Source organism: Nannobrachium achirus (genome assembly GCF_963921795.1).
Source record: "Nannobrachium achirus genome assembly, chromosome: 19".
Classification (NCBI taxonomy): Eukaryota; Metazoa; Chordata; class Actinopteri; order Myctophiformes; family Myctophidae; genus Nannobrachium; species Nannobrachium achirus.
Genome location: NC_137826.1, coordinates 52,733,133 through 52,746,247, shown reverse-complemented (window position 1 = coordinate 52,746,247; position 13,115 = coordinate 52,733,133). Strand labels below are relative to the sequence as shown.

General features: G+C 46.9%; 1 protein-coding gene across 1 annotated transcript in view; it reads right to left on the bottom strand.

Annotated features, from left to right (window-relative positions):
• Positions 1 to 13,115, bottom strand: part of thnsl2 (threonine synthase-like 2) — a 28,859-nt gene that overhangs the window by 9,483 nt on the left and 6,261 nt on the right. The window contains exons 5-8 of the mRNA XM_080748944.1: positions 12,721 to 12,975; positions 11,286 to 11,434; positions 7,824 to 7,949; positions 5,516 to 5,670 (exon numbers count right to left, since the gene is read on the bottom strand). Coding sequence (XP_080605070.1) covers positions 5,516 to 5,670; positions 7,824 to 7,949; positions 11,286 to 11,434; positions 12,721 to 12,975 — 685 coding nt within the window. The remainder of the gene's footprint in view (positions 1 to 5,515; positions 5,671 to 7,823; positions 7,950 to 11,285; positions 11,435 to 12,720; positions 12,976 to 13,115) is intronic.

The window sequence follows — 13,115 nt, the reverse complement described above, 5'->3', positions numbered from 1 at the left end:
CGATATGTGACAGGCCAAGGGATCCTCCCGCTGAGCACGACACCAGTCCTTAAACACCTTCCACTTGCAACTATATTGCAGCTGAGTGGAGGGAGCCCGCGAGGCTTGCAAGGTCTTTACCACCTCCCTTTCTAGGCCAAGTGAATGCAAATGCTGCCGCTCAAGAGCCACACATGAAGTGTCAGTATCAGGGGCTCCAGGTGACGCATCCTGTCCTGTACCCGGGGCAGTGTGAGCTGGCCGATCGTAAGAAGCCACAGGCAGGTCTTCATTATGCCGTGGACCCATGTCATCCATGGTCCCTGTGGCAAGTTCACCTGGGCACACAGTAACCTCACGCTCATGAAAAGAGCCAGCAGTAGAGGAAGTGCGGGAAACAGCATGAAATGTAGTTTCAGCTGGGGTCATGAAAGGAGCAGGACATTCGTCCTCAGCAGCATTGGTGGGCCGCGTATCGACAGCCATAGAGCCAAGTGAGAGCCTTCCCTTATGGCAGAGAGGACCTGGAGTGTCTTTAGCCCGTCCCTGGGCAGACAGAATGCTTGGTGTCCAAAACAAAATTGGAGCAGGAATGTGTGCAACCGATTCAATGGCGCAGCTGGGGCAGCAGCTCCCAAATCTAGCAAGGCCGAAACATTTTCGGACAGAATAACAGAAAGAAACGTTGTACTGACAAGATAAACGTTGTACTGACGCCAAGCACTGAGGTGGGTGGCAAAAGCAGGCGCCAGTTGACTCGTACCGTCAGGGGCGCTGGCGGGGCTTGGCAGACCCACCCTTGGTGTTTCGCCGAAACTGAGGTGGGGAGTGCTGAGGGACCCGTGGGGAATACCCGCGCCTCACGGCTCCAGAACCCTGGGTGGAGCTGTGCTCTGCAAAACGAGTCCGCTGAAAGCCCCCACGCCTCTCCTGAGGCCCCCGGGCCACTGGCCTGGACTGCCCAGGCTGGCGCAAGGACTGAGTCCGCTGCCTGACCTTCTGGGTCTCATCCAGCGCAGTCTCTGCTGCAGGCCCGAACACTTCCCCAGGTGTTATTGAGGACTCCATGACAGCATCTTGGTCTGCCTCTTCTAGTCCAGACTGGCTCAGCCAAATCCAACGCCGTGCCAGGGTCAGTTGTGCCAAGGAATTACCGAGAACTGTGGCTTGGGTGGTAGCGCCTTGGATCACAGTATCAACAACCTTTTCCAGTTCTGGCAGGAGGTCAGCTGGGTCCTTGGATGCTAGGTCCCGTATCAGAGCCTCCAAGTAAACAAGTAGGAGTGTATTTGTATTAGCCAGCCTAGAGGCCATGGCTGTTGACTGAAAAGCCTTCACCACCAACCCATCAGTGGCCCGGCATTTTGCATTGGGGTGACGAGCAGCCCTACTGCCTCTAGCTTTAGCCCCCGCCATCAGAGCAAAAGTCGGGCCCACTCTGGCTATGCCATCTAGCCCATGCTCGGCAGCACCATGCAGGGTGCTGAGCGCAGAACGGGGTGCAGCAGCCACCCTCGGTCGGGCCCAAGACCTTTGCAGACGCTTGACAAAGTCGGGATACACTGGGAGAGGGGCCTGTCCCCGGTCTCTCGGGTCCCGGTCCAGTGCAGAGGCCCTTGGTGGAGAAGATGGGGGAGGCATGCCAGCAGTCACTGCTGCCCGTGAGAGCAGAGCCTCAATGGAGACCTCACCAAACACAGGATCACCCCGATTCTGCTGGGAGTTGGAACCAGACTCAACCTCCTCTTCCTCGTCATCCACCTGCCCAGAGGAGCCGCCATCAAAGCTGCCGGTCCCGTCCAGGTTACCCGAGGCAGCAAGAGAAACAGCATCAGGATCACGATGCCTAGGCGGAGGAGCCCGTTTTGGCGGATCCAGAAGTTGGCGCTGTTGTGCAGCCATGCAGTCAATGGTCTTACGCATATCATCCAAGTGCCTCTGCATGAGGTCTACTCTTGGGTCATAGGCGGGTCCCTTTTCAACCCGCTTACGCTTCCCACTCGCCTTCCTCCCAACAGTCGGAGTATGCGAACTGGGAGGAGCCGGACTCTGGCCAGGCGGCACACCATCCTCCGGGCCATTGTACTGCTCTTCATCGTCCATTAGGCAGGGGAAAACTGTCTCCCTCTGAATAGTCTGGGGAAACATGCAGCAATGCAACATGAAAATGTCAAGTTTCATTGTTGCAGCAATGCAACATGAAATGCCATGATTCATTATTAAATCATTTAATAATAATAGTCTGAGGAGACACATGCAGCAATGTAACATGAAAATGCCCTAGCCTTGAGTGTAAACAGCAGAGCTAGGCTACCACAAGCCTGCTCCAGTGCTGTGTGAATGCTACAAACAGGCTATGTTTGCAGGGGGAGGAGGAGGGGGAAGGAACATTACACACTTACCAAATAGTAATGTTATTATCCCTCACGCGCAACGAGCGCACAACCATCAACAAACAGGAATGTGTTATGTGTATGACGAACACAATTGTCATCTGCAACAAACAACACAGATGAGACAGCTTCACGGCACGACAAACCGGCGTGTTGAGAGTTTAAACAAACAATACAGACGATGAGATAACCTCATGGCATGCCAAAGGGGTGCCACATAGAAGGCAGCCCATAGCAGGCATCCAGCACCATGAGGAATCAAACAAAGCCAGAGTAAACAGCAGAGCTAGGCTAACACAAGCCTACTTCAGCGCTGTGACATGCTGCTAGTAGACCTCACCAGTAGCAGCAAATGTTACTCACTTACCAGTTACCAACAAACTGGCATTTGAGTTCAAACAAACAACATAGACAATGAGATAACCTCACGGCACGCCAAAGGGGTGCCACATAGAAGGCAGCCCAGGGTAGGCTTCCAGCACCATGAGGAATCAAACAAAGTCAAGAGTAAAAAGCAGAGCTAGGCTATACACAAGCCTATTCAGCGCTATGGAGTGCTGCTAGTAGCAGGAACAAATGTTACTCACTTACCAGTTACGAACAAACTGGCATTGAGTACAAACAAACAAACAATACAGATGAAGACATAACCTCACGGCACGCCAAGGGGGTGCCACACAGAAGGCAGCCCAGAGCAGGCATCAAGCACCGTGAGGAGTCAAAGTCATACAGGTATAAGCTTACCGACCAGGAGAATAGAAAGAGGAAGAGTGTGTGGGTGCCAGACACACTTATAGGGTGTGGTGGCACCCACAGCTGTGATTAATTTGGTATAATGCTCCTGATCCGAGGGTGTGTAGTCATGTGGTTACAGGTTCACTTGAAATGAAATAAAACTCCTACAGATTTAGTCCAAAACTCGAATTGGTGCACATTATCGCTGGAGTCATGTGATCAGGAGTTCAATCAGAATTGCCATTCTAATTGACTGTGATTACCACCAGCAGATTAGGGTCTGGTGAGTCATGTGCAATGACAGGGTTTGGGAACTCCATACTTTCTACCTGTTGCTGCCTTAAAGGACAACCCCGCCCTAAATAACATCGAGGAGAGTTTATCATGATTGATTATGTGTGACGTTATAGAGTAGATCATGTGTTCATTGATTATATTAATATCTAGGTATTTATGATGATACTAATACCTGATAGTTAGGGTAGAGAGGCCTTCAGTGGGCCTCAGTAACTATTGTTTTGGTAAAGCCTATCTTGTTATGGTACAGCTTGTTCCAGAGGCCTTGAAGCCACACAGTATAACTCTGGTGTTTGACCATTCCTCTTGGCAGAACTCATTTACCACTGCCCAGAGTGTTAATTGAACTTCTGTTCATGATATCATGTTATATAAACTTGACCACACCACCACCTAATATAAATTGTCTTGTCTCCTCATTTTCTCATGATTATTGATTGATTATTGATTGATGATGATCTGAATTCCACCACAACACCGAGGCTCATTTTCCTACTTATATTGATCCCAAAAGACTGTCCATGGGGTCTATTAGGCAGAAATGCTCCTGTTGTCCAGTTTCCCCAGCAGAACCCAGCAGCCCTCATAGCTTAGAGAGGAGCCCATGAGCCTATCGCTTTTACACTATTTGTTGCGATAATTTGTATTTTTTTATTTTTCATGAATGTTTTACTAGTTGTCATTACTAACACATCAATGCCTTGGTTGTCCAACACGAGCCACCACAGTCTTGTAAATCATTTTTTGGGGTGACCATTTGCAAAATTGGTGCTGTGGGAGCCAACACATGGGCACCGGTCACGAGGACGCCCCACACTAACATACGTGGATGTAGGCTACTCAAGAAAGACACAGGAGCACAAAGCACCACCGAGCAGGCAGGATGTATGGAGAACCGGGATGACAACAATGTAGTCTCGCGTAGCCAGACAACTATTCCACAATCTCCGAATGCTATATAGAGTCTGGAACGGCAGCTCCCGAACGGCGAGTATCGGAAGTAGCCAGTGCTGCACTGAACTGTAGTCCCATTGGAAACATAACAGAAACACAATAGCTCAGACAAAGTCATTCGAGCTGCCTATTCTTGTTATGGGTGTATAGTTTAAGAAAACGTTTGAAAACATCATGGAGGTGACACCAACAACACCAGAGAAAGACGAAATAAAGCCCCCAGATATGTTGAAAGGACACTTAACGCCTCCAGTAGGACATGTTATTGTTACTGCACCAAGGGAGCAGTTGCGTCACATCCGCTTTATCTCGCACTCATCGTTTCTTCTTCCGTTTGCCAGACTGTATGCCGGGAGCATTTGGCCAAATCGCGGAGGCAACAGTCTGGCCACGCGAGACTAACAACCATGTAATGGGGACAGGGGCGTCACACCAAATTCTGGGCCCTGGGTACAAGGATTCACTGTGGGCCCCCCATGAATGTTAACCATTGAAAAATAGCAGATATACAAGCTCACAGCGCGGCACCGAGTGCCACGCTGCGAGCTTGTAGATCTGCTATTTTTGAAAGATTGTGAAAATGTGTGCAAGAAACCTATGTTTCCATGTCAGTGATGCTCAAACTTTTTCATGTGAAGGACTCCCAAAATTATATGTATTTAGCCACGGACCCCCATCTCAAAATATTTCGTTCCAGGGACACCCCAGAAGCAAAATCTTAGTTACAAATGTTCGCTTAGAAAATACATATATTCAAAGATTTGCACACATTTTCACGACTTTTCAAAAATAGCAGATCTACAAGCTCGCAGCGCGGCATTCGGTTGCCGCGCTGTGAGCTTGTATATCTGCTATTTTTCAATAGCTAAAGTTACCAGGGCCCCTCCAACTTGGGCCCTGGTAACTCAGTCCCACTTCCTACCCCTTGTGACGCCCCAGGATGGGGAGCTGCATGAGACTAACAACCATGTGATGGGGAGCTGCATGAGACTAACAACCATGTGATGGGGAGCTGCATGTCACCTGAGACTAACAACCATGTGATGGGGAGCTGCATGAGACTAACAACCATGTGATGGGGAGCTGCATGAGACTAACAACCATGTGATGGGGAGCTGCATGAGACTAACAACCATGTGATGGGAGCTGCATGTCACCTGGGAACTGCAGGCTGGTGGGGACAGTGGTAGTGATGCCACACTGCCACCGCTGTGTGGGGACACAACAAGTAGCCGTTCTCCTCCCAGCACCTCCTCATGGTGCTCACAATGCCTTCATCTGTCACCGTCTGTGTCCACATGGCCTGGGACAACTGATGAGAGAGAGAGAGAGAGAGAGGAGAGAGAGAGAGAGAGAGCACAACATGACCTGGGATAACTGAGAGAGAGAGAGAGAGAGAGAGAGAGAGAGAGAGAGAGAGAGCACAACATGACCTGGGATAACTGAGAGAGAGAGAGAGAGAGAGATGAGAGAGAGAGAGAGAGAGGAGAGAGAGAGAGAGAGAGAGAGAGAGCACAACATGACCTGGGATAACTGAGAGAGAGAGAGAGAGAGAGAGAGAGAGAGAGAGAGAGAGAGAGAGAGAGAGAGACACAGAGAGAGAGAGAGGGGGAGAGAGAGAGGGAGAGAGAGAGAGAGGGAGAGAGAGAGAGAGAGAGAGAGAGATGGGAGAGAGAGAGAGAGAGAGAGAGAGAGAGAGAGAGAGAGAGAGGAGAGAGAGAGAGAGAGAGAGAGAGAGAGAGAGAGAGAGCACTGACTGGCCTTAAAGGGCCAGTTCACCTCTGGGACAACCAGATCTTATTTTATTGTTGTTTGGGACACGATCAACACAATCCTGAGTTATGTTTTTGTGTTCAATCTGTGTTTTGATATATTTTAGTATTTAAGCATGAATGATGATGCATTTTACATCACATGATGCAGCATGATGACTCATATGATGTAAAATGCATCATCATTCATGCCGAAATACTAAAATATCTCAAACACAGATTGAACACAAACACATAACTCAGGATTGTGTTGATCGTGTCCCAAACAACAATAAAACACACACTCTTATGTCTTTGGTTGTCTTTGACTCTGGATGTAGCTAGTGGAAGTATATCCCTGCAAGGCCCGAATGAATTTCTACTGGCCAAAAAAAAAAAAAAAAAAATCAGATGGTGTTGTAGCAGTCCTAATCACAGGAAAATGTAATGTTAAAAAATTAATAATGTTTTTGTAAGGTTTTATAGCCATAAATCATAAATCATGCTCTAATTTGCATATTGGGGATATCTTTTCACAATATTAACATATGCACATGTTCTAGACATTCTAATGATCACGAAAAAAAACATTACAGGCATTTTACTTATGTTTTAGTGAGGAATAGCTTCAGTTAAAAGTGAGATGTTGTTCGTCCAGACGCTGGAATTTCAACTTCTCTGGGACTTGTGAATGTCAGCCTATGTGGGGCGTATTTATATGCAAATATCATGGCCAATGGCATTGTAATACTAAACAATAGGATTTAATGGTGATGTTAATGTGAAAAAAGAACAGGAAAACTAATTATAACATTTTTTAAAAAATAATTTAAAAAATGTTGCCAAAAAGCAACGCTGGGCCTTGCAGGGATATCCCTGCAAGACCAGGGGCGTCACACCAAATTCTGGGCCCCGGGTACAAGGATTCACTGCGGGCCCCCCCCCCCCCCCCCATGAATGTTAACTATTGAAAAATAGCAGATATACAAGCTCACAGCGCGGTAGATCTGCTATTTTTTTGAAAAATCGTGAAAATTTGTGCAAGAAACCTATGTCAAGGACCCCCAAGACGATATGTATTTGGCCACGGACCCCGATCTCAAAATATTTAGTTCCAGGGACCACCCAGAAGCAAAATTTTAGTTAGAAATATTCGCTTAAAAAATACATATATTCAAAGACTTTCACACATTTTCACAACTTTTTCAAAAATAGCAGATCTACAAGCTTGCAGCGCGGCACTCGGTGCCGCGCTGTGAGCTTGTATATCTGCTATTTTTCAATAGATAAAGTTACTAGGGCCCCTCCACCTTGGGCCCCAGTAACTCAGTCCCACTTTCCTACCCCTCGTGACGCCCCTGGGCAAGACTAGCAGTCAAGAGTTACACTTAGACCAGTGCTTCTCAAACAGTGGGTCGGGACTCATGTTTGGGTCGTGGACCAATTCTTATTGGGTCGCGAGTAAATATCCCCCTTCATGGTTTGGATCTGGGAACATCTGGGATGCAGTCGGTGTCACCCTCAGAATCAGTGATAGTTTTGTTATTATTAGCTGAGGAGACGATTATGTGTAGCCAACGCTAGCTGATAGGCTAGGTGTCAATAGAATAGAATATAAAATGTTGTATTGTCGTCAATAAAAGACACAGCAATAATAATGTTGTACGCAGTTATAGGCAGCTTCAGGCAGAGTGTTTCTGTGGAGTTAATGCACCTGTTTTTGCAGAGCTTCAGGCAGGGTGTTTCGGTGAGAACGTTGAAAGTCCTCCATCAAGTCCTTCACCAAGGCTCCATCTCTCCCTGAGAGCAGCCAGAACACACGCTCCATGTTGTATGGATCCTATGGAGACATATGGAGACATACATGGGTCCTATGGAGACATGTACATGTTGTATGGGTCATATGGAGACATATACATGTTGTATGGATCCTATGGAGACATATGGAGACATACATGGGTCCTATGGAGACATGTACATGTAGTATATGGGTCCTATGGAGACATATGGAGACATATACATGTTGTATGGATCCTACGGAGACATATGGAGACATATACATGTTGTATGGATCCTACGGAGACATATGGAGACATATACATGTTGTATGGATCCTACGGAGACATATGGAGACATATACATGTTGTATGGATCCTACGGAGACATATGGAGACATATACATGTTGTATGGATCCTATGGAGACATATGGAGACATACATGGGTCATATGGAGACATATACATGTAGTATATGGGTCCTATGGAGACATATGGAGACATATACATGTTGTATGGGTCCTATGGAGACATATGGAGACATATACATGTTGTATGGATCCTATGGAGACTAGGGGTGCCACGGTTCACGGTATAAAACCGAACCGTACGGTACGCCCTGCACGGTACCCGAACCGTACGCCTTCATGTGAACCGCAGTCTTTTTGTGTTTGCAAATTAATTAATTTCTTACAGCTGGACAGCCACTGTGCATCGTGCACAAGACAATCTCCACTAAACCCCGCTCCGCAAGTAAACACGCACTAATGTCCCATCACCGTTAGCCCTCACCCCCACCTACTCTGTAACAAGAGCCGACATTCACACTCGCAGCAGAGCAAAGCAGTTGAGTCCTCACAGAGACAGAAAAACAAAACGAAGCAGCTAGTCGCTAAGCTGTGCAGTGCGGAGCGCACGCATTGTAGTTGTTGTAACATGGAGAACAAGTCCAGGAGAAATCTGCTTGTTGTTGTTAGTCCCAAACATCATTACAGTCTGTTTTTAGACTGACCATAGCAGGCAGCGTTAGCAAGCAACAAAGCCAAACGTAGCGTAGCCCCCAGCCAGAGTGTCAGACACCCGCTACTAGTCTCACTCACTGACTGACTGGAGGAACAACGCATGGTGAGTGTTGTTGCCATGTCTGATTATTATAAGCCACGTTGAGCTTGTTTTTATGTAAAGTTGCTTGTAGGCTAAATAATGGCGGATGCGGTGGTGAGCTTGTAGATCGGCTCGGCCACTTTCAAATAGCCGACGTGTATAGGTTTAAAGACCTCACGTGGCCTATATTCACTTATTTAAGCCTTGTTTTCATAGATCTGGTTGCTTATTCCTCTCGCAAAGTTTGGCAACACAGTGAACACACCCGTCTATTTTGGTTATAGTAATGAAAACTTACAGAGGCTATTTGCTCAAGCTTGTAGCCTACTAGTACTATAGTATCTCTTGTTGTGTGCAAAATAATTTGTTCATAAATAAAGCACTTTGAAACTGAAGACAATGGCCAATATTGATGATAATAGAAAAGAAAATAATTTTCCCCCTTTTTATTTTAATTTTATATTATTATTAATTTTTTTTAACCCACCTTAACACATCTAGTGCCTCTTAATCTGAAGGTTGCTTGGTGCCTCGGCGCCACGCAGTTTCCTCCATAGGCCGCCGCTATTATTTTGAAGGGCTGGAAGGGGGTTGTTTTTGTTTTTTTGGATTATCACTTGACGGCAACGATTACGTCATCTAGTCACATGACAGTGTGGGACAAGAAGAGGAAAGATGGCTGCGCCCTGCCTTGTGCCTTGTTTACATTTAGATCTGCTGCAAAATGTCTCAAAATGGCTATTTTGTTTAAATGAAGTTTCTTTATGGGCCTCTCCATTGACTTAACATTGAGGAGCTTCACTTCGCGTGCACGCCCAACGTGCGTTGTAAACAAATCGCCGACATTACCGATGCGGGCGGGACCGGAGCGACGTACAGTAAGTAATCATATCTTTACTGTATATACAGTAAGATTCACAGTCCTCACCGTCAACGGCGCCATGGTATTAACCCTTTCAATGACGGTGAGGACTGTCAACGGCGGCGAAAAAGTTAAGGCTAAGAGGCACTGTCATAATTCAATTCGCTTAGAAGCAAAATAAAAATAGATTTTTGGAAAGTAATTTATTTTTATTTATTTTTTTAATGCAAAACACGTACCGAACCGTACCGAAACCGTGACCCCAAAACCGAGGTACGAACCGAACCGTGGGCTAAACGAACCGTGGCACCCCTAATGGAGACATATACATGTTGCATGGATCCTATGGAGACATATACATGTTGTATGGGTCCTATGGAGACATAGGGAGTCATATACATGTTGTATGGGTCCTATGGAGACATATGGAGACATATACATGTTGTATGGATCCTATGGAGACATATACATGTTGTATGGATCCTATGGAGACATATACATGTTGCATGGATCCTATGGAGACATATACATGTTGTATGGGTCCTATGGAGACATAGGGAGTCATATACATGTTGTATGGGTCTTATGGAGACATAGGGAGTCATATACATGTTGTATGGGTCTTATGGAGACATAGGGAGTCATATACATGTTGTATGGGTCTTATGGAGACATAGGGAGTCATATACATGTTGTATGGGTCCTATGGAGACATATACATGTTGTATGGATCCTATGGAGACATAGGGAGTCATATACATGTTGTATGGGTCCTATGGAGACATAGGGAGTCATATACATGTTGTATGGATCCTATGGAGACATATACATGTTGTATGGATCCTATGGAGACATATACATGTTGTATGGATCCTATGGAGACATATACATGTTGTATGGATCCTATGGAGACATAGGGAGACATATATGTATGGGTCCTATGGAGACATAGGGAGTCATATACATGTTGTATGGATCCTATGGAGACATATACATGTTGTATGGATCCTATGGAAACATAGGGAGACATGTATGTTGTATGGATCCAATGGAACTAGGTGGAGTATAAACATTAAGTATGCACATGGAGACGTGAACATGAACAATTGGAAAAACTCAAGTCGGGTAAAATGCCTCAAAATTGAGTAAATGCACTTACTTTCCACCACAGGCTTTACGCCACATTCACACCAGCAGTCAGTGCTCGCAACTTGTACCACAGAGCGTTTCCTGCTAAACAGGTGTGTGTGTGTGTGTGTGTGTGTGTGTGTGTGTGTGTGTGTGTGTGTGTGTGTGTGTGTGTGTGTGTGTGTGTGTGTGTGTGTGTGTGTGTGTGTGTGTGTGTGTGTGTGCGTGCGTGCGTGCGTGCGTGCGTGCGTGCGTGCGTGCGTGCGTGCGTGCGTGCGTGTGTGTGTCACAGTGACAGTGACAGTACCTGGATGTCTATGGCGGGGGCCAGTGTCTGTGTGACAGTGTCTGTCATGGAGAAGTCTCCACTTTGCACCGTCCTGTGGACGATGTCGTTGGCATTCACCATGGCAACCAGACGCAGCGGCACGCCCATCTGCTTCACAATGCAGCCGGCTGAGAGGAGACATATAGACACATGACAAACACATGGCTCAACACTATTTTAACATGTGATGCAATATTACATGTCACTGGTACTCTCCACCCTACTCTATGGCTGTGAGAGCTGGACACTCACAGAGGACACCGAGCGAAGTCCTTCCAAAGCAAGTTCTACAGAACTAACATAAGGACGCTACATATAAGAACACCGGGCAAACGACTACTGTACGTTAGACAGCTAGTCCATGCTGCCTAATAAGTCCAGGAACGTGATAAGGATTACCCCCGTGGAGCGTTGCGGCCCCGTTATCATGTCGGTCCAGAGATGTGTTAACTGGTTAGCTTTGTAACCAATAGCCGCCCCCTTTTCCCATATGGCTTGTTTGGTCAAAACCGCCTGTTTTCTATGGATCATAGCTTAAACACAAATCATTGCGGCTGGATTTGTCCTTCTCCGCGTGAAAGGCAAGACTTTGAACGTCTGCGAATAGGAGCACCACCAAAAATCTGTTATAAATAATAGGAAAGATACATGGCAGTTAATCTACATTGCCATAGTTATGGCAAAACTATGGCAGCGTGAGTGTTAAGCGTGACACTTAATTAAATCAACTCTTAAATAGCACCGCTCCCTTCACACTTCTACTGACACCACGCCGCGGTGTGGCGTGAAGCGAACAGCGCAGCCCTGACTGCATGTGATGAACAGGGTTGCCAGATCAGAATGACAGTTTCCAGCCCAATCACAACTTAAAACCAGCCCAATTCAATAAAAACCAGCCCAAATCGGCCAAATCCATGTTAAACCGCAAAATCGAACCGCAAAACCGAGTTTGAAACACAATATATAGGCCTACAGACACAATATTTCCCCTCGCACCGGCATTAAACCGGTGACAGTGACACACTACATGTAGCTTCACCCCTAGATGGATCAGTATCCATCTCCCGCCCTACGTACTCACAACATGGCCGTTATTGGATCAAATAAATGTCTGGTCTAGAGTGGATACGGAAACAGTGCATGCATTTATGGGTGTTAAGGACTGGATACAGTGAGTAGGTTGTTTCTAGACCGGATCAGAGCACTGAGCAGTAGAAAGAAAACCATGTTTTACACACTGTACTGCGTGAAAAGCTGGTGTCTTGAGGCCAATAAAACCAGCCAGATATGTTAAAAAACCAGCCCAAATTTTAAGTCCCCGCCCAATGCAATTTTTTCCAGCCCAATGAGTTTTAAAATAGCCCAATTGGGCGGAAAACCCAATCTGGCAACACTGGTGATGAATGGAGCTCACCTGCGATGTTGCCTGCCCCTCCGGTGGGCACCACCACCTCCAGAGGAGGCAGTGGGTGGTGCTGCTGGTGGTGCTGCTGGTGCTGCTGCTCCACGGGGCTGAGGTGCAGGTAGGCGTAGATGAAGTGGGCCAGTTGGATCATCACTCTGGACCAGTTGACAGAGTTCAGGCTCATCAGGCCATGGCTCTTCACCAGCTGCTGGTCAGAGAACAGCCTCCGTATGGGAACGTCAATGTCGTCTGAGCTGCCGTCCGCTGCACACGGAGACATGAAGGTGGTGACAGGGAAACTGAAACTGTTTCTGACAGGGCCATAACCATTTTTATCCTTACTTTCTCCTCATTGGCTGCGTCGGGTGACGTCACACGAGAACCTCGCCCCCCCCCCCCCCCCT